The sequence below is a fragment of the Rhinatrema bivittatum genome, chromosome 4, assembly GCF_901001135.1.
Source record: "Rhinatrema bivittatum chromosome 4, aRhiBiv1.1, whole genome shotgun sequence".
Lineage (NCBI taxonomy): Eukaryota > Metazoa > Chordata > Amphibia > Gymnophiona > Rhinatrematidae > Rhinatrema > Rhinatrema bivittatum.
This window is the reverse complement of record NC_042618.1, coordinates 207,792,236-207,814,902: the sequence shown is the minus strand read 5'-3', so window position 1 is coordinate 207,814,902 and position 22,667 is coordinate 207,792,236. Positions and strand designations below refer to the sequence as shown.

The 22,667-nt window shown below is 44.0% G+C and overlaps 1 protein-coding gene across 3 annotated transcripts in view; it reads left to right on the top strand.

Moving 5' to 3' along the window:
- Positions 1-22,667, top strand: part of MON1A (MON1 homolog A, secretory trafficking associated) — an 85,088-nt gene that overhangs the window by 15,205 nt on the left and 47,216 nt on the right. For 2 of the 3 annotated variants that reach the window (XM_029599631.1, XM_029599630.1), the window contains one exon: positions 13,008-13,160. In XM_029599631.1, coding sequence (XP_029455491.1) covers positions 13,034-13,160 — 127 coding nt within the window. In that variant the 5' untranslated portion in view covers positions 13,008-13,033. Of the gene's footprint in view, positions 1-5,344; positions 5,407-13,007; positions 13,161-22,667 lie in introns of those variants that run through there. The other variant, XM_029599632.1, reaches the window with a different exon arrangement.

Below are 22,667 nucleotides of genomic sequence, written 5' to 3'. Positions count from 1 at the left end.
GGTTGGGTCATGGCATCAGGCCTAGGTCCGGGCAGAGGCCCAGCCTTGCCAATGGATACCAGATTGATCAGGTAAAACCTTTTTTGGGTATCGACCGAGGCCTCTGCGTCAGGCTTGGCCCAAGCCTTATCTTATTCATAACTGATTCATTTTAATCGCCTGTATATAACATGTCTATTACTACTGTTGTTGTTTTAATGTTATTTGTTATTAGTATTTATTCAATTGTCTCCAAGTTCATTTTCCTGTTCCATGTAAGACTCGCATGTTAAGTCACTCCAATGTTATATGTAAACCGAAATGATTAGCAACATTGTTGCTAGAATTTCGGTATATAAAAAATGTTAAATAAATAAAATAAAAAGCCTAGACCATGGCGTCGCGCTGAGGTAGGCCACAGCCCCTAATTTGGGCCTCAGTCTATGCCCTAAGCCATGCTCCGGCTTTGGGCCTAGCTTAGGCCAAAGCACCGGTGTTGCGCAAGGACTTGGGCTGCAGCCCTGCTTTGGGCATTGGCCATGCCTTAGGCAAGGCTGCTGCTTCGGGCCTAGGCTTAGGCCTGATGTATTGTTTTCAAACGAATGCAATGAATAAGGTTCATTTCATTCAAGCCCCCCCCCCCCCAAGTTTCAAGCCCCCCCCCAGTACAAATTACCCTTATCACATTTTTTAGATTTGTTTGACATGAATGCACATCCCTTGTACCTGGACATTAGAGATACTTTTTTTTTATTTTGAGTACCAGGTCCAGAATCACTCCCTCCCTGTAAGTTTCATCACCATTTGTTTAAACAGAGTCTCTTGAACGGCATCCACAATCTTTCTACTACTTATACATTCTGGAAAGAGACACACCAATTTACATCTGGCAGATTAAAATTTCCAAACAGCAACACCTCTCCCTTTCTTCTCTCTTTTTGGATGTCTTCAGCCAGATCTCTGTCCATTTCCATCAGAGTAGAAGGTCAGTAGACCACAATGGTGTATGTGGGAGTTTCTTCAACTCTATGGCCCACAGTGCTTCTTCCTTTCCCCACTTCCCATATATTTCAGTTACTTTTATATTACTTTTGAAATAAAGAACTATTCCTTTTCCCTTTTCTGTTACCTCTGTCTTTCCTAAACAGGTTGTAGGCCAGTATGACCGTATCCCATTCATGAGGCTTATTGAACCATGCTTCCATAATAACAACAATGTCTAAGTCTGCCTTCACTATTAGGGCTTGCAAATCTGTAACTTTATTGCCTAGATTTGGATCATTTGTGCTGATGCTTTTTTTTGCTAATCCTCCTGGTGTCTTCTTTAACCCATTTGCTGCAAAGTGGACTATTGCACTGATTTCTTTTGTTATTTTCCTCACTATCTATATGTGTGTGTTGGGATGACATCTCAATTTCCTCATTTCTTCTTTCTTTCTTTTTTTTTTTTTTTTTCCATTTATATTTTATTGAAATTTCTTCATCATTTTTACAGAAGAGAAATAAGAATATTGCTTCACAACGAAATAATATATATTCCACAGATATAATTAGTACCTTCAAAATACCATGTGAATCACAATATACAGCCCTCTTAAAGGGGAGCCTCAATATATGCTTCTAAAGGAAAATTTTCATAATAATATTATGAGTGATTAGGAGTGAGCTTCTATTTTCTAACCAGTATATTCCCCTAATTCAGGAGGGTGGACTACTTGCTCAACCACCTTTATCTAAAATAAAAGATTCTAAATGAGGTGGATCCAGAAATACAAACTTATTCCCTTGAAAAGTAATTAGACATTTACACGGGAATTTGAGATAAAAGGTTGCCCCTAAAGATACAACCCTCTGTCTCAAATTCAAAAACTGTTTCCTCCTCAATTGGGTTTCCTTGGAGACATCCGGAAATACCTGTATTTTCTGACCACAATATGTAATTCCTTATTTTTTAAAGTAATTCTGGAGAACCAGATTTTTATCGTTCTCCAGACAAAATGTTACTAACAATGTAGCCCTAGTTTGAATATCATCATTGGATGATTCCAAGAAGTCAGTTAAATTAGGACTAACGGGTACCAGTAAATCCATCCCACCTTCAGAACTAGTTACATCCTTTTTTTTTAACAGGCAAATAATACATCTTTGATATAAGCAGTTGTTTAGTTATCCCCAATACTTCTATCAATACTTATTGAATAACTCATAAGCTGACAATAGTCTTGTACAGGGAAAATTCAGAAATCTCAAATTTTTCATCCTTATTATATTTTCAAAACCCTCCAGTTTTTAAAGTCACTAAAGAGTCTTTCATAAATGTAATATTTGAAGCTTGCAATGTAGCTATCTGCTTATTACTTGACTCTCTTGAATTCTCCAAATGCACAATCCTCTTATTGTGGTCATCCAGGCTTTTCCTAGTTTCCAAGGCCAAATTAGCCGATTGAGCCATGGAAAGGGAGAGCATCCTTTCCATTTTTGTCACCCACCCTCCATACGTCCACCAGAGTAATGTTATCAGGGGGTTCTGTTCCACCTTTCTAATTCAAGACAAATTGTCCAAAGAAAACATTTCTCTCTCATAGTACCAGTTAGCCCCTTCCTGCATACTTGGTGGCTGTCCTCTGGGTTCTGGTGATAGTTAAAACCAGATTGGGGGTATCAGTTTTTCTTACTGTCCCCCTCTTTGCCAGAGGATACATAGGGGGACTGGTCTGTGGCCGGACTGACGGATGCCCCGAAGAGGAGGAGATATCCGGGATGGACTCCCCTAATGGACTGACTTACCCTCCTTATGAGGGTTGTTGGTCCATTGGGCCGGTAATCTTTCCCTCGCGCTGGTGTGGAGGCCGCCATCTTTATCTTCCGTTTTTTTTTTCCCATCCAACTTACGACCAAAACCTCTCACCTGAGAGGGAAAAAACGCGCCCAGGGGCGCGCCCCCTTTGTGCGCGCGGCTTCGGCGCGCCGGCGGCCCTGCGCGCCGCTGTCCTCAAGTTTAAGTAGGGCAAGCAGCTGATGACGTCAGGTAAGGGGAGGTATGCTCGATGTTCCTCCGTCCAGCGTCCCTCTCAGCCCCTCAAGCTCCAGACGCGCCCTCGGTCTCCCGGTTGCCGTCTCTCCTCAGGATGGCTCCCACTTTACCACCGCTGTCCTCAAGTTTAAGTAGGGCAGCGGCTGATGACGTCAGGTAAGGGGAGTATGCTCGATGTTTCCTCCGTCCAGCGCCCTCTCAGCCCCCTCAGCTCCAGACGCGCTCTCGGTTCTCCCGGTGCGTCTCTCCTCAGGATGGCTCCCCATTCTTTCTTTCTTTTTTTGATTTATATTCCCCCTTTGTGACTTGTCAGCTTCCATCTGCCATCCCCCATCTTCCAGCTTAAATGCTTATCAATATATGATCTGAATTTCTCACTTAGGATCCTTTTTTCCTGCCACATAAAGATGGCTAATGTGTTCAAATGCTGTGGATGCTCTCAGCGTTTGGAGAAATGTCGGGGTGAAAATTGTAAAGAGATGAGAGCTGGCGCAAAGACTGTTAAAGAAGGCATTTTAATGTTCGAATAATTGAAGAGTGTCAATTTATGGTGATATGAGCGAGGGGAGGTATCCCGAAAAGCCCTGAGACATGATATTTGAATAGCTGAGGAGAAGAAAATCGGTGCAATATCTGTGAGGGAAGGTATACCGAGGAGTTTGTGACTCAAATGTCTGAATAGTGGAAATTTGCGACCTGGACCATGTTTAAGAATTAAGGATATTAAGAACAGAATACGGGGGTGATTTGTGTGAAAAAAGAGGGTTTATTTATTTATTTAACGTCTCTTATATACCGATAGCCGTTCGCACATCGTATCGGTTCACAAAGAACAAAAAACTTATGGGCAGCGCCCTTACAAATAACAGATAACAATACAAATAACCGGGGAAGGAGGCAATGCAACTTAATAGGTCAATAAATAGGGAGAAACTATAAATATAACATACATAAAACTATATACAAAGCATCAGTCGTCGTCAAAAACGTCAAGGCATAAATCGGTGGTTTATTGAATCTCCCTGAAGAAGCCTTGTGGTACAAGGTGAAACAAGGCTCTCGTTGGAGGAAATAAGATCGTATGTAAAGTGAAAGAAAGAAATAAGATCGGGAGGAAATAAGATCGCATGTAAAGTGAAAGAAAATAGACCAGCATTTGAGGATAAAGGAGGAAATAATATTGTATGTAAAGTGAAAGAAAATTTACCCGTATTTGAGAATAAAAGGAGGACATAATATCGTATGTAAAGTGAAAGAAAATATACCTATTTTTAAGGATAAAATTGTGTGTAAAAAAGAAACAAAATTATATGCAAAGTGAAGGAAAAGTTACATGTCCTTTCAGAAAATAAAAGTTACATATCCTTTCAGACAATAACATTTAAGAGACTATTATACCACTTATTCTAATCATGTTACTTTCAATCACACTTAGCACTCTCCCTGACATACATATACGCAGCTCTCTTAATATTGTAACTGATCCATCAATTTTCTTCTGAACCATAAATAATCTTCACATCATGTATCAAATAGCCCATCATGTAATTATTTGTACTTTTAATTTTGATCCGCTGGCCAAATGCGCTTCTATTGATCTTATCGGATATTATTTATGTGCAAGTTTAATACTTTCAGCTTTGTACCCTCTTTTTTCGTTATGCTCCCCTATGTTATCTTATAGTTTTAATGTTATGAGCGATATACCCTTATTTACTTGATTTGGATTGTAAAGCTGTTGCTAAGTTAATGTTCAATGTAAACCGAGGTGATGTTTCATAACGTGCCTCGGTATATAAAAACCATTAAATAAATAAATAAATAAATAAATAAACATATGTTTGAATGATATAAAATATAGGTTTAAGAGATATACAATATCCGGCATTTTGAGATTAGGAATTTGTTAATATATATTTTAAACGTGGGGATGGTGATATGGTGGGTGATGTATGTATGAGGCGTGGATGAGGGGTTTGTATGAATGAAGTTATTGGGAATTACATTCTTAAATGTTGGAGTTAGTGTTTTAAGAATGTATCAATAAAGTGTATGTAAATTGATAGCACAAGTTTGGGTCGCTATGAATAAAAAATTGTAAGTTGTAAAACAGGTTGCGAATAAATGATTATCGGGACACTTTGTTCCTAATTGCCTCTGATTTGTGGGATATTATCTTTCGGATGTTCAGAGGATATGCATGTTACATATACCTTAGTAGGTTACTAGTGTATACATAAAGATGTAGGCCATTTCTAGCATATAGTCTTTCATTGTTCCATATGCAGCCCCAGTATCCTTTATATCTAAAACTTATTTTTTTTACACCAGGTTTTGAGACAGTGATTGAAGTCATCTTATGGCATAACTTTTCTGCTCTTTTTCTATAACAGGTAACACTTCTGAAAAGGCTGTGGTCTTCACCATATACCTAAGCCCCCCCTCCAGATTCTGGAAATCACTCTATAGTGCAGAAATGTTTAAAGCAAGGTCATGGTTCCCCAAGTGAATAATATCAATTTTAGAGGCCTTAACTTTCTTCTCTGATCACACTAACAATCAGGTTTGCATTTCTGCTAGTCAAGAATCCTGGGATGCATTTAACCTTTGTGTGTGTCCCTCAAAATGTGATATTAGTTACCCAGCAGGAGTTTTCTGTTTTCAGGTCCTTTGATGGTACTGGAGTTTGTGTGTGTGTGCATTGTGTGTCTCCTTTCAAATACCACTTCAGTTTCCACTTCCTGGAGCATCTTCATTTTCCAAAGCCAAAAAGGAATTTTGTGTGGGTATTGTTTGGGGGAGAGAATGTCTCTCTATCACAGGCCTTATTTTACCAGAGCCCAGCGTAACCCATTTATTCTTGGGTTTGTGAATCCTCTGAGAGAGTGGGGACAGACTTCCTAGATGCAGTATAGTGGGGGATGCATTTTAAATCATAGTTAATTCCCTTTTCAGTTGAGTCAGCAGAGTTTTCATTACAGAGAGCGGAAGGCAAATGGGACTGGCCTTAAACCTCCAAATGGTATGTCTTAAGAATAAAGCACCATGGTTGTTACACTGAGAAATAGTGATTGCATTAATCTGTGTTTATGAAAGACACCTGTATTATTGTAATGCATTTACAAGTTGTTAGGTTACTGCTTAATTTGATTGAATGATATTGTCCTCTGTCCTAGGAAGAGCACATTCTGGGAATGGGTGAACAAAGGATAGGATGAGGGAATAAAAAAATTCTTTTACATACGAGTAGCTATAAACCCATTCCAAACCGCAAATCTGCAAAGATTATAAATTTGAAATAAAAAAAAAAAGATTAATCCCAGAGCTAGCACAGATTACAGGCAGATATTTTCAAGAATCACCCCAAGGAAAGCACAGATTATAGTCAAGAATCAAAGCAAATTTCTCCACAAACTTATCCAGCCTGCAGAGTTAAGTTTCTGTGTGGATCACAGCTGAGCCAAGTGAGCCCTTAAAGCTGGTTCCCTGTACATACCCGGATCAGTCCAAACTCTTGGGTTTTGCCCCCCCCCCCCCAGCCCTCCCACTCTAGCAGATGGAGACAGAGAAGTTTTCAAATCAAAACTCTGCCTTATATAGGCTGGTTGCCACCTTCATTCCCGTAGTTATTTCTCTGCCTCCAGCAGATGGTGAAGGTGCAAAACCTACAGTCTGGTCTGTGTGGTTAGTTATTTCTTAGGAGTTAGTCAGTGTTAGGTTGGCTTTTGTTGTCTATTCAATTTTGCTTTATTTAAAAAAAAATAAAAATAAAGAACAAGCAGGTGCTTTTAAGGAGCAGTGCGGTCTTCAGTCTCCCAGGGGGTCGTGAAGTCCTGAGAGGGCCATCCCCCACTGGTGTTGAGGCAGCTGCAGCACAGGGTTAAGGGCACTATTGTCCCCATTTTGCAGCTCTGGCTGCGACACCGGGGAGCCCAGTTCACTCCACCCTGCAGGATCAGCACCTTGGACCACTGCCAGGCAAGTTTAAAAAAAATAAATAAAAATTATTTAGCTTTCGGCGTCGCAGCGACTCTCTCTCCTTGGTGCGGGGGTATTCTATTTATTGAATTTTTTTCAATTTGTATGTTTCTGTATGGCTTCTTTTTTCTCCCAATGTCACAATCTTCCTCTTGCCGCGTGTGCGGCTTGGCCCACATGCGTCTGTCCCAGGAGGGCCTCTGCTCTGCATGTCTGCCCGGGGGGAGGGAGGGATCCTCTGGGCTGCGAAAATGCAAAAAAATAGCAAAAAGCAAGACTGCTTGAGTTCCTGCGGGGCTGCTGCTTCAGGACAGGCTGGGGCTGATCCGTTCCCACTCAGCACGGGAACGGAGGCCATTTTGCAGCCATTCAGGTCTGCGACTCGTGCAGCCATGGGGGAGGGGATTTTGCCACCTCCTCTTTCGTCCCAGCAAAGGTTTCCAGAGGAAAGAGGGGCCTTTGCAATATGATTTGCCGGCAACTGAGGATAGCCCCAAGGGGGCTTCTGACTCCTCCTCCTTTTCCTCTTTCTTGTCTGAGTTTGTTTTATTACTCCATAAGGCTTTCAAAGCGAGGAAGTTAGGGAAGCAGCAGTCTGGAGTAAAATTCACCTCTCTGGGTTCCTAGCCTCAAGCTAAGAAGCGGTCCATGTCCAAGGGAGTTTCAGGGCCATCAAAACCTAAGCGTCCTCTCCGTACAGGGGTCCCTCAGTCTGATACCGATAGTTCGGGGCAGGATACTGACCCAGGGGACCCAGACCTTCAGTCCAAGCCCCCACAGGGGGTGGAATCGGACTCGGATCTACTGCAGCAAGGCAAGGCGAGGGGCTCGCATGTTGCGGACCCTAAGGTGGTCCGCATGTTGTGGACACTAAGGTGGTCCGCCTCTTTAGGAAGGAGGAGTTGGGTCCACTAATCCCTTCTATTCTAGCTGAGCTGGGCATTGAGGGTCCACCAGAGGAATCCAAACTGTAGGCTATGGATCTAGTATTGTTGGATCTGAGATGCCCTGCTACCTTGTTTCCTTTTCATTTCTCGGCTACAGATCTGCTTTTCCGGGAATGGGAGACCCCGGACCTGGGATTGAAGGTGAGTAAGGGGATAGATAAGCTATATCCTCTGCTGGAGGATGCTTTGGATTTGCTAAGAGTGCCCAAAGTGGACATGGCGGTGTCCATAGTTACCAAGAAGACCATGATCCCAGTTACAGGGGCGGCAGCACTCAAAGACCTGCAGGACAGGAAGTTAGAGTTGCAGCTTAAAAGGATATTTCCTACCGTGTAGCCAGATGGACTCAGGACCAATGGGTATTGTGCTCTCCTGATAGCAGATGGGAGACGGAGTCAGATTTCAAAGCTGACGTCAGCCTACATATACCCGTGCAGCATGCTTAGCTCTTCAGTATTTCTCTGTCTCCCATAGCAGATGCGGACACTATCCAAAAGAGAATAGTGTGACATTTACAAGAAAGAAGAAAGAAAATTTACCTTTAAGAAGAGAGCCCCGCTTCTCCTGCGGTTGATGAAACCTAACGGTCCCTCCAACAGTCGAGATTTTCCTGAGGTCGATTCGATATCCCTCAGAGGTGAGCCTTAGTCCGCCGGCTGATTCCCGGCGTGGACGTAGCCCCCAGGGTGGCTGAAAGGCAGCAGGTGCAGATTCGAGCACAGCAGTGAAGCTATTTCCCTCTCCCCCAGCAGCTGGAGACCGTCCGGCACGCTACCGGTAAGCGCTGAGACCAAGTAAGGTAGAAACCTTTGCTTCTAAGTCTCCGGTCTCCAAGGCTCGAACAGCCGTACCGACCTGCCTTCGAGGTTTTTAAATCGGGTTGAGCAGTCTTTCTCTGGCTAGGCCCCGATCTGGTGCGAGGGTCCACACACATGGTGACCCTCCGGGGGAGGGGGGGGGTCGCCATCTTCCCCTCTCGCCGTTGGTACACGTGGAGCAGGCCAGAAGCCTGAGGCGCCTAACTTGAGTGTGTCCGTAGGGATACACGCTTAACTGCGCGCACATGTCAGTTGTGCGCACAGCGGCACGCAGAACTAGGCCGCACACACAACTGCGCATAACTGTGCTACGCACACAAAGCCCGCCGCCTGCATGCACAACTTGTGCACACGTACTGCACATAACTTCTGGCATTCTGGCGCACACAGCTAAGAGAATCCGCGCGCTCAACTCTCGCAAGGGCGAGGTTTTGAAGCCCCTACACGCGCACAAACAATGGCATCGCCATCCAAGAAGGCCAAGGGACCCTTCCTTTGCCCAGCCTGCCACCTGAGAGCTGCACAGCCTGATTTAGAATCCCTCCTGTGCCAGCAGTGCGAAAACAACCAGGGAGAACCAAATCAAGACCTCCCACAGCCAGGAGCAGGATCCGGAACCACTAATGATGGCATCCCGGACCTAACTATGTCCAACTCGGTGCCACCACAGGAAAGTTCCTCTGGGGCTGCTACTTCAATCCCTCCTGGTATCAACATGGAACCAGGAACCTTCTCCAGGGTGGAATTTTTCAAAGGGCTGCAAACCTTTGTCCACTTGCCTCAAACTCCGCCGGAAGCACAAGCCCTTCCCAGCACCTCCCGAGGCTCTCGAGACATGCCTCTCCTAACCAAGAGCATCCCGGATGGGGATCCAGACACCTCAGATAAGGAAACAGACTCCTAGAAGAAGGGGAAATCCCCCCAGGGATGGAGCCATACCGGACCATGCTCCAATTCTTCCACAAGGACGAATTACCAGCTCTCGTGTCCTAAACTATGAAGACACTGGGTCTCCCAGGCATAGATCCTACATTGGAACTGAAAAAGAATCACATTTTGGTGTACCTCCGTAAAGCCTCATGCTATTTTCCTATGTTGGAGCCCATCAAGGAACTGACTGACCTGGAATGGAATGCTCAGAGGCCAGTTTTAAAGGGGGACGGGCACTAGAAGCCCTATATCCATTGGAGCCCACGGCCAAGGAACTTCTATGCTTCCCTAAAGTGCACGCTTTGATCTGTGCGTCTCAAAATGCACCACGATCTATGTGGAGGGAGGAGCAAGCACTGAAAAACACCCAAGGACAGAAGGCTGGAAGCCATCCTTAAGCAGTCCTTTGATGTTTAGCAATGACGCTACAAATTGCCTCCTGCTGCGCCTTGGTGGCACGTTCCTGATTGATCCTCTCCAGAGACGCTACCATGCCCGGAGAAGCGATGGGAACCTGCTGTCTCCTTTCTCACCGATGCTACCGCAGACCTCGTGCGCACAGCATCCAGGGGTTGCCGCCGCAGTGGCGGCCAGAAGACAATTATGGCTCCGAAATTGGTCAGCTGACGCGACTTCCAAGGCGAACCTCACAAAAATGCCTTTTAAAGGATCTCTCCTGTTCGGGAGTGAACTGGAGAAGTTGGCCAACAAATGGGGCGAATCCCCAGTACTCCGATTACCTGAAGACAGGAACAAAAGGACATATCAGCACTCCTCCCCCAGAAGAACCAAGGGTAGAGGATCGCAGCGTTTTAACCTTACAAGAACACACAGTCCTAAACACCTCGTACTTCAGGAAGGTTTCAGTCCCTTTCGGAACAAGCAACATTAAGAGAGGAGCAAGCTCAGGGCAGGCTCCGGCCATGCCCCACAATGAGAAGACACAGACCCATCCACAGGAAGAAGACATAGGGGGCCAGAGTTACCCTCTTCTACCAAAGATGGGTCGAAGTAACATTGGACAAGTGGATCCTAACTATCATTCGAGAGGGGTACTTTCTTGGAATTCCAAGCATCCCCCCAGACAAATTTATGAGATCACCGTGCCACTCCCACTCCAAGAGACTGGCAGTGGAAACCACACTAGCAAGACTACTCAGCCTGAAGTCAATAGCTCCTGGTGCCCACGTCTCAACAAAATACTGGCCACTCTATTCCATTCTATTTATCGTTCCCAAGAAAGAAGGAACATTCCGGCCCATCCTGGACCTCAAGGCCGTCAACCATACCTGAAGGTACCACACTCCACATGGAAACCGTGGTGAGATCCAGGGATTGCCAGAAACTCTCCCTTTTGCACAGAGGCACTGACTGACCGGAGCATCTCCATGCGAAAACGTGGCTCTCGGAGACATTTTTGTTTACCCTTTTTAGATCCAGAATGGGCTGAATGAAAGGATCCCTCCATATAGGCATCCGTCCAGACCACCAGAGATTTCTCCGATTTTTCGGTACTGGGTCATCACTTTCAGTTTCAAGCGCTGCCCTTCAGTCTTGCCACCACGCCCAGGACATTCACCAAGATAATGGTTATGGTGGCAGCCTATCTACGGAGGGTCGGGCTTCTGGTGCATCCTTACTGGGACGACTGGCCGATTCGGGCAAAATCGGAATCGCTTGCCAAGGAAGCAATTCGCCAAGTGCTCCAGCTCCTGCAGTCGCTGGGTGGGGTGGTCAATTTCACCAAGAGTCGGCTGGTGCCCTCTCAGTCCTTGGAGTTTTTGGGTGCTCTATTCGACACTCAGCAGGGCAGAGTCTTTCTTACCACAGAACGCATCCCCAAACTGCAGGGCCAAGTAAGAGCCTTATGCGCAAGCATCCACCCAGGGTCTGAGATTATTTGCAGGTTCTCGGTTCGATGATTTCAACCCTGGAACTGGTACCCTGGGCCTTTGCTCATATGCGGCCTTTGCAGTTCGCATTGCTTTCATGATGGAACCTAGTCTCCGAACTTTTTCATCTACCTCTTCTGCTTATGGAAGCAGCGCGGTCCAGTCTCGAGTGGTGGTTGGTAGTGGACAATTTATCCCGAGGAGTCCCCCTGGAAGTGCCCGAGTGGACAGTGGTCACTACGGATGCCAGACTCTCCGGTTGGGGGGCGGTATGCCAGGGGAAGTCGGTACAGGGATTATGGTCTCTCGACGAATCACAGTGGTCGATCAATCGTCTGGAGACGAGTGGTGTGGTTAGCGTTGCAAGCGTTCCATCCTTTCCTCCAGGGGAGGTCTGTCAGAATTCTGTCAGACAATGCGACCACGATGGCATATATCAATCGCCAAGGCGAAAGTACATCATAAAAACAGTCCAAAAAAATGTTAATAAGAAGAAATAAAACTGTACAAAAGCACCAGATCTCTATGTAGAAACATGTTTCCAGTACTTTCCCCAGATCCTTTTGTATTTAGGTGTTTATAAATTGTAAAATTAGGTGTGTTTTTTCCAGCTAATTGGGGATCCTTTGAAATTTGTGTTTATTGATGTTTCTGCAGCAGCTATCGCTGGGTACATTTTGGGGTAGGTTTTATAAAAGTACGCCGGATTTTAATAGATATGCGCATATCCTTTAAAATCCGGGGTCGGCGCACGCAAGGCTGCCCAAAATCGGCAGCCTACGCGCGCCGAGCTGCGCTGCCTGCTTCCGTTCCACCCCCCCCCCCCCCCCCCTTCCCCTCCCTTCCCTACCTAACCCACGCCCCCAGCCCTATCTAAACCCCCCCTACCTTTGTTTTAAAAGTTACGCCCCCGAATGCTGCGCCGCGGCGACATGCCCCCGGCACGCCCCCCCAGGAAAGCTACGGGACTTACGCACGCTGCCGAGCTTATTCAACATAGGCTCGGCGCGCGCAGGGGGAACTTGGGGCAGGAACTTGGGCACCTTTCTGTTTGAATTAAATACATACATTTGTGTAGCTGATGAGTTATCAGTCTGAAAAATGTGCAAAAACAAAGGGGTGGGCGGGACCAAGATGAGCCTATTTTAACATTTTATTGGTTAAAGCCGAAAAATCAGAAGCCCTAGTTATAATAAACCAAGTTCGCAATATATCATTTTTATGTTCCCCATTTGCTGGATTGTTTCAGTCCAGTCTTGGATTACAGTCACTAGCCATGCCTGATGGAAACTCCCTTCATTGGGCAAGAGAGAGAGGAGGCTGCATTGATTTTACAGCCCATCTCTGTGACAATCGTTTGATGTGATGTGCAAACGAACGTCGGTATAGAAAAGCTATAAATAAATAAATAAAATGTCTTTGTCTGCAGGTCTACATCCCTCTTCATGCTGAAAGATGGCTGCAGATGTACAGAAGAAGAAAGGCTGGGAGGTGCAAAATGGATCTCTGGCTCCAGTGGACAGTCTGAAGGCAGAGAGATCCGAGAGCCCTACCCCATCCCTGGCCCAGGGATCAGAACCAGGTGAGAAGCAAAGCCTAATGAGAGGGAGCGTACCCTAAGACCTTCAACTACAGAAACAGAAATTCCTTACTAAGCCTGCAACTCCAAAGGAAACACATCTGTCAGGATAAAATTACAGCCTCCCACCTGTATTGTGACAGTAGAGGAGCTTTCCTGTGTGCCTGTATCTTCCTGGGCTTTGCCCTGCCATTCAGTTCATAAGTTTCTCTCTGTTTTCTTTCTGAGGCTGTACATATGCACTTGGGTTGGGCAAAACCAGGGAGCTTTGATAGTATCACCTAACAAAAAAAAAAAAAAAAAAGCTGTCCATAACCCTGAGCAAAGTCCTCTGTTAGTAGTGAGATCCAAGATACCTCACATTATAAATACCAAGAAGTCATCTTTTCTTTACCTGATACGCAGTGCTGTGTGTTATAGAAAGAGAAGGAATTTTGCGATTCTGGGTTGGCTTGTAGGGAGGATAGGAGGAAATGAAAAAGAGGCAGGAGTGGTTTGAGGTCTTTTCTTCTTTTCCCTTCGTCTTACAGTGAAATCTGTAACTCAGCTTTTTATTTTTATTCAAATTTTATTGAACCGAAAATGGCTACAAATATTACAGTAGAATAGACAGCCAATAATATCCAACTATAAGCAACACCTCAAAGAAAACAATACAATTCACAATTTTTGCACTGTTTTTCAAACCCTCTTGACAGTCCCCTGAGGCACCATGAAGTCAATATTCAAAACTAAATATTTAGATGGATAACTTGTAGTTAGTTGGATAACTTGTGAGTTATCAATCTAAATGGCTTTTGAATATTGATCTCCATATTATTTATAACAAAAGAGATATTCAGCCTATTTAATAATCACATTAACTCACTTCAGGTTCCCAGGTATTCAAGTAAGAAGTTAAAGCATCATTCCTTATCGCCAGAAGTTTCTCCATATAAAACACAGTCCAAATACATTTCATAAAAGACTCCATAGAGGGCATAATCAACTGTCACCATGAGGCAGCAATTTCACATCTTGCGGCTATTAGGCTAATAATTCCAACATTTTCCCTGGAAAGTCAGTAGGAAATGTAGACATACTTTAGGATCCTTAGGTAATGCACTTTTGCTACTGACTCAATCAATTTTAAAACCAGACCCTAATACTGTTAGAACCTATGGCACATCTACCATATGTGCAATAAAGTGCCTGGTGAAACACAGAGATGCCAGCAAGATCCATCCACCTGGAGGTGTCATATACCACTGAAATAATACCTTATTGTTACGTTCGTGCCTATTCTCGCCCTCGCTCCACCCTCTCTACCTTTGTGGCGACTCCCTTCGGCTCAGACGGACAGATGCAGCCGCGGCTTCTCTCCGCCTCTTGGTCCCGGTATCCCCGGGCTGGCTTGACGCTACGGATCCGCCATGCTCCTGATGACGTAAGGGCGCGCGTACGTGCACTCCAGACTTTGTACCAGCAAGGGTACGAACCTCGGGGGCTTCCCCCCCATAATGACGTCATCCGTTTTCAATTTAAAAGGTCTTTGCTAACTACAAGCGAGTTAGCAAGGAACTCCAACGGGATTTGCTTCGGCAGTCCACGCTACTTGCAACTATGTTCCGAGTCAGCTAGGGAATTCTTCTCCACTGCTCGGCCTTTTCAAACTTACCAGGAGTACCCGCTCCACGGGGGCTCCGCTCTCTCTATTCTTGATTTCAGATTGTTGGACGGGATCTGGTACTCGCTCCTCGAGGGCCTACGTTCCCGAAGACTCAGAAGACTCCTATTGCCTGGAGGTGATCGCAGACATGAACACAGTGAGTCCTATTACAGACAAGAACCGGTACTCGCTCCACGAGGGCCATTGTTCCTAATCGCTAAGGCTCCCTTTAGTCTAAGACGTTATCACAGGTACGGAGATCGTGAGTTACCATTGCAGATTACAGATAGGCCCTCGTGGAGCGAGTACCGATTCCTATGTTCCTAATTCCTTTCTCATAACTCTCTTCTTCCTCAGAAGATATCTCATACCTGTATCTTATGGATTACTATTACAGATTAACAGACAGGAACTGGTACTCGCTCCACGAGGGCCTATGTTCCTAAATCTCTCCTAGCCTCTCTTCTATTCCAGAAGCCATCCCATACACAGTTATTGTGAGTTCTATTTCAGACTGCCTATAGATACCAGTACTCGCCTGCAGCTCCTGTTCCTGAATACTGAAGACTCTCTGTTGTATATAGAAGACACTACAGAGATCTACAATTGTGAGTGTATCATCTACCACTGGTTATGCCCAGCATACCCTGTCTACTCACTACCTATAGTCTCTTCCTTACAGCTCAGCAACTCAGAATCATTGTTCCAGTATCAGAGGGACTTCTGCCCTGCCGGGGCACATCAACTCACTACTGCCACCTCTGGTGGTTCTACTTCCAGTCTAATAAAGAACTATCTGTGTTTGTCTCAATACTCCAGCCTAGCCGGTGGTCCCTCTCAGGAGGGCGCTGTCAAATGCCATCAGCCCAGGGGTTCACTATTTCTACTAAGTGTTATTCCTACACTAATAAGAGCGGTATTATTTATCTACCACTCTGTGGGAGCCACATCAGATCATCACTCCTCTCTCTGCGGAAGCTGATCCATATCAGATAGCTATCTCCCCATGGGAATCATACAGGTTGCTGGTTCATCTTTCTACAGGAACAAAGCATAACAGTTGCTACTCCTTCCCTCTGGAAGAGCAGAGCACTAACAGATTGCTACTCCTTAGCAAGATCCGTAACAAAGTGCTACTTCGCCCCCTGGCGGGGTGATCACTTATAGATTGTTAACTCCTCCTTCAACAGGAGTATCCAGCATCCAGATTCATAACAGATTACTAACTCCTCCTCTCTGGGTGAACAGATCTATAACAGATTGCTAACTCATCCCCTTTGGGGAGCTGGTCTCTAAACACTTATAACCATTTTCCACTATAAATGCCGATATAGAGCTTTTGGTTGTCTGCATAAAAGGACCCCATCCCGTGTTACATCATCCAGGTTCCCCCCACCAGATTCCTTTCCCATTCTACTATGTGCTTAGATTTATTGGACAAATCAGAATTGAGAAAGACATACATTTTTTATATGAGCCCCTTAGAATTACAAGGTTTAGAACATAAAAGTACAAATGGAGACAAAGTTCTAGAGACTTCTTGCCTGATACTTTTATTCAATAAAAAAATGTCATATTTGTAAATAACAGCAGAAAGGGAAATGCAGTTGACTTCAAAGAGTCCCAACAACTTGAATTAAGTTTCAAAATGCACTTTTTATTGGCGGCAACTCCATTGCTTACACAAGTACAATTTAGACAGGGTCCCCCGACACGGACCTGTGTTTCGCCAAACGCGGCTGCATCGGGAGGGACTTCAAGCGGGGTTCATAGGCTATAATATAGAAGAAAAATAACACAATAGAGGGACTCTCTAAACAAGAAGGATCCAATAACAGTCATCATATATAAAAATATATCTACATCAAAAACAGCACACAATTTATTTATTTATTTATAATTTTTCTATACCGACATTCTTACATTAAAATGCAAATCATACCGGTTTACATAAAACAGAAAAAGCAGGAAAAATATTTCCATAGTCAAATACAGAGAACATTTATAATAAAATTGTTAACAAAGGCATAAGGTAGGAACTTGAAAAAAGGTTACTTAACAGAAAACGTAAAAGAAAAAATAGTAAATGAAGCACAAAGAGTTGACGTCGGGGGAGGGGCATGGTCACACATCGCAGTCACCCATTTCCCCTCACCTCCTGATGATAGTTCCGTTTCTTTTTTATTATTTAAGATGGTGTTCACTTCTTGCGGGGGCCCAGGATGGAGGGTGGCCTCCCCGCTCGCTGGCGCCTGATGGTGAGGCGCTTTTCAACTATTTAATGCTGTGCTTACTATCCTTAATAATTGTGTTAAAAAAGAGCGAGGGCAGTACTGGCAGAAAACTCTGAATTTAATGAAATTTAATGTTAAAGTAACCAATATACTAGGCTACCAGATAACTAATGAAAATACTGATCTCAAGTATACGGTAGAAAATGTAAACGCCTGAGGAGAAACTGTACTGAACCATGTACATGTGGCAAATACGGGCAGATCCGCCATTGCTACCTAAAATTAACATGTGAGAAAATTGTCTATTTCACGCCAATGAAACATGAAAGAACACATATAAAAAAATAAAATAAGTGAAAACGGGGGAAAAAAGTCCAAGGCTAATAATCTGAAATACACTTTCGTATGTAACTCACACTAACTATGCATCTATTAATGAAGCTTAAGGTGGAATAAATATCATAAAAGACGCATCGGGGTGTCTGAATAAACAAAAATTACTTACAGAGATTAACAGTGCGTGCACAGTGAGGTATCAAAATGGATCATAGAGAATTTACAAAAAAACATTCAAACTCGAAAAATATCCGTATGAGAACGGGCTCTTACAAAATTTCTCAAATTGTACATCAAGAAAAAATGGAGCACATACCTTGAATGCACTCTTATAATATTTCACAAATTAGACACCAAGAAGAAAACATCAAGAAAATAGCTCACATACCTTATATGTACTGTGCTTACATTTTAAAGTCGCAAGGAGAGCGGACAGGGCCGATCGTACTCTGCATTTAAAGAGCCCAGAAATGGTGCCAAAATATTCAACCAATCAGCGAACATCAAAATGAGAAACAATCAGAGAACATCAAAATGAGAAAACAGAGTTGGGAAATACAAGTAAATAATGATACGAGGGTAGCATATTTGATAGCGCTTATACTAATACAAATGAGCATGATAAATACAGACGAGTGCAAAACAATTTTTACACAAGAATTAAATAAAACACATTATAATATGTATCCGTTGAACTAAGGTGCATACCATGGATACACACTGAAAAAGGATATTATATATAAAGAAGTCAATAAATTCAAGGAAAATTATTGGTGAAAAATTATTCTATTGAAACCCAAAAGGGGAGGTGTACTGGTATCTCATTGGAGTATGTTAGGTCACTCTGATAGTGATATAAGGTTTTTTATTATTGACATTGTGTCCCCACCACCTTGGGGAGGTAACTTCTCTGAGATTTTGACTTGACGTGAGCAAAAGTGGATTTTTAGATTAAATAGTTTGGCTCCTCTTGGTCTGAATGATGAGATTGAGTGGCGTTTTTTTCTTATAAATCTGTTCTGAGCAGTTTTCTTTTTCAATACACCTCCCCTTTTGGGTTTCAATAGGATAATTTTTCACCAATAATTTTCCTTGGATTTATTGACTTCTTTATATAGAATATCCTTTTTCAGTGTGTATCCATGGTATGCACTGTAGTTCAACGGATATGTGTTCTTTCATGTTTCATTGGCGTGAAATAGACAATTTTCTCACATGTTAATTTTAGGTAGCAATGGCGGGTCTGTCCCATATTTGCCACATGTACATGGTTCAGTACAGTTTCTCCTCAGGCGTTTACATTTTCTACCGTATACTTGAGATCAGTATTTTCATTAGTTATCTGGTAGCCTAGTATATTGGTTACTTTAACATTAAATTTCATTAAATTCAGAGTTTTCTGCCAGTACTGCCCTCGCTCTTTTTTAACACAATTATTAAGGATAGTAAGCACAGCATTAAATAAATTGTGTGCTGTTTTTGATGTAGATATATTGTTTTATATATGATGACTGTTATTGGATCCTTCTTGTTTAGAGAGTCCCTCTATTGTATTATTTTTCTTCTATATTATAGCCTATGAACCCTGCTTGAAGTCCCTCCCGATGCAGACACGTTTGGCGGGGGACCCTGTCTAAATTGTACTTGTGTAAGCAATGGAGTTGCCGCCAATAAAAAGTGCATTTTGAAACTTAATTCCAGTTGTTGGGACTCTTTGAAGTCAACTGCATTTCCTTTCTGCTGTCATTGAATATTTGAAGTGCAGTTTCGGGCTCCCGCATTTGCGTTGTGGATTTCTCCGATATTTGTAAATAAGCGATTCTGTCTTTCTCCAAGAGACCAAACTTTTCCACCAGCCCCTTAAACCTACAGGGCTCCTTATTTACAAAAAAGTGACCCAACCTGAACAAACCAACATCCGCCCATCATTGAAAGGCAAATTCTCGACAGCCATGTCCAAATTCCTTATTAAATTGTATTTTAGTAAAGGGAGCATAACCCTAAAATTCCTCCAGAATTTGAGTGTCAGTTGAGCAAATGGATTTTTCAAAGGGACAGTAATTTTGAAACAGTCGCATGGGCGCACATGTATGTACGTATGCTGGCTCTTGCCAAAGGACATGGTGATATAATATACTCGTTTGTATGCGTGCATGATATAAAATAGGCTGTAAGCACGTACATGTGCGCATGCACACGCAAATGCCGCCTCTACCGCGTAAGTGGAAGGGATTTTAGTAGATGCATGCCGACACAATTACCAGTTTCTCCGGTTCGTTCCCGGTAAAGCAGGGTAAAGCATAGGACTTCCTAACCCACCCTAGTTAATTAGCCTCCCTTTTACACTGTTAACCCCTACTCTTAACCCCGCTGACTAGCCTGTTTTTATTTGTTCCTGGACTTACATGCCATCTATAGCAAAAGTAAAGTTACACAGTAGGGGACACTTGCGTGTGCAGATTTCATTGAGAAATCTAGGAATGCCCATGCTCCGCCCCTTTTTTGCAGAAACATTTTTGTGCGCGTACTGGGAGATACACGTATACTCGCTCACTTTTTAAAATCCACGAGGCACGCACGGCCCAACTTCTGCACATATCTCCTGGCTTTGCTTCATGTAGGGCTTTTAAAATTCACCCCTAAGGGAATATTCTGAGATGTTCTTGTTAATAAATATACAGACACAAAGGGACACTACTCACAAAAAGTTGTTCCAACTGAACCTACTGTTTGTCTCTGTTACCCTGCTATGTATATAAAGCCTGTAATTGCGTAGCCACATAGTTGAGTTGTTATGTTTGGAACTGAGAGCCCACCCTGCAGTTTCCTCTGATAGAAAACATTACAAGCTATTATAGGTGAATGTTGCCACCAAATATATCCGAAAGTTCTGCTGTGTAATAATTTTAGAATTTTATCAGGAGCCTTGATAGGCAAAGTCTGGAAAAGATAGCATAACTTAGGTAATTTATTCATTAATTTAGCCATAGTCTGGTCAAACCAAGAAAGACTCATGTGAGATTTATTTATGAACTTTTGTTATACCGATGTTCGTATGACACATCACACCGGTTTACAATTAACTAAAAGATGGAAAATTACAATTAACGTGGATAGGGGAGAAGCGGGGAAGGCTAGAAGGGGGTGTAGAGAGGACAGGGAGCGGGGGGGGGGGGGTATAGGTAGAAAGATAGGAAAGCAGAGAGGAAAACATAGTTGGTAACGAGAAATAACTTAATTTACATTGCAAAATTAATGCTGTGGTAACTGAATACAGATATGTATACAGATCAGTCCTCCAGATTGTTTAGAATATTAGTAATTTAAAGGAGTATAATTTAAATTAAATAAATTCTGCCAATCCACACCAATTCTCACCCCCAGATAATGGATACTATCGCAGGCCCATCTAAACAGAAATGTATTTACCAAAGCTAGAATCTGCGGCTGGGGAAGAGCAAGGTTCAAAATTTCCAAATTTCTCCATATTTACCTTAAAGCCTGATTCTGAACCAAACACAACCAACTGTTTCATTAAAATAGGAAAAGTCCAAAAAGGGCTTGCTAAGCATGAATAATATATCATCCACAAAAAGCAACATTTTGTGATTGCTATTTCCTCTTATCATCCCAGATATGTCCCCTAAACTATGAACTTGTTCCACCAGTGGCTGCATCATAATTGCAAATGTCAGAGGAGAAAGTGAGCATCCTTGATGCATTGCCTTCTCTAATTGTAATGACTGCAAATACCTTCCATTAATCTTAATACTAGCTTGTAGAGAAGAGTAGGGGGCCCCACAGCTCATCGCACTGGCTGTGCAGTCAGGATCTGTAGCCCTGTGCGGGGGGGGGGGGGGGAGGGGGGGCAGACTGTGGCATGGTGAATGTGGCTGTGAGCAACCAGACTCAAGCAGATAGGATTCTCCGAGAACAAGCAGAGTGGCAGCCCTCACATATGAGTGACATCATCAGATGGAGCCCCGATATGGAAAACTTATGTCAAAGTTTCTAGAACTTTGACTTGGCACACTGAGCATGCCCAGCATGCCCTATACTACGCGTCTTGGCGGGGTCCCTCTCCAGTCTCTCCTTTTCCGTGGAGCTGCAGCATCACAGTGTGCGTGAGCTCATTTTGGCTTTTTTGTCCTTTGTGTAAAGCTTTCTCTTTTTTGCGGATTTTCTTCACAGTGTTCGATGCCTGGTCCCCCTCAGTGCTTCCCTGTAGTGTTCCTATTCTGGATTTTCAGCGTTTCAGGTAAGTTTCCTTTCACGGTCGATTCCTCACAGTGGTGGTGCTTCGGTGCCTGCCAGCCATCGAGGGCCGTCACCATAGAGTTTGATTTTTTTCCTTTTTGTTTCGTCCCGTCATGGCTGCGTCCAGGTTTAAAGGATGCCCGAGGACCATGTCCATCACAGACCCCCATGATGAATGTGTCCTCTGCCTGGGGGCATTGCATGATGTCCAGGGTTGCCACAATTGCATCTTGATGACACCTAAAGGATGTTGTCTTCGTCTTGATAAGATGGAGTACCTCTTCGGGTCAAAAAAGACCAAGCCATCGGCATTGGCATCAAAGGACCATGGAGCCACACCAATGGACATCGAGCCATCGACTTCATTGGTGCTGTTGGCTCCATCAGTGCTGTTGGCGGATAGGGGAGCCGGAGACAGTCTATTGTTGGGCTCCTCCAGACCAAGGGCGTTGGGTTCCTAGTCTTCAGCCTTGGCACCAGGGAAAGACTGTGCCAAGCATCGAGGTAAGCTAAAGAAACATTGGCATCGGTCTCCATCAGCGCACAGTTCTGGGCTCGGGGATGAGCCCAGCTCATGCTGTGATGACCTTGAAGCACTCCGCGACGAGGAGAGCCAATCCTCCATTGGTGCTGGGGGTCCGTAACAATCACCACCAGTCCTGGTGCCAGTAACCGATCCTACTCTCAGTTCTGACGAGGATCTGGCCACCTCCTTTCACCCACTCGGTGTTGGCAATGTTTAAGGAGGAGCTTATGTGGCGAGTCAGGCCAGCAGTCGAGCGGGCATTGCAGGACATCAGACCAGTGGCACTGAGGGCACCGGACTTGGCACCTTCCATTCTGGAGCCACTGTTAGAAAAGCTCCAGGCACACATCAGCGTGTTACCAACTCAGCTGCCATTGATTCCCAGGCTGGTGTTGGTGCCAGTTGGGGCTCCGCCATCTGGTGATCATCGCCAATTCCTTCAAGGAAGAAGCTCCACTGAGGCTGGCTGAGACACTGAGGCCTGCAGCCCCTCCATCCAGTATCACCAA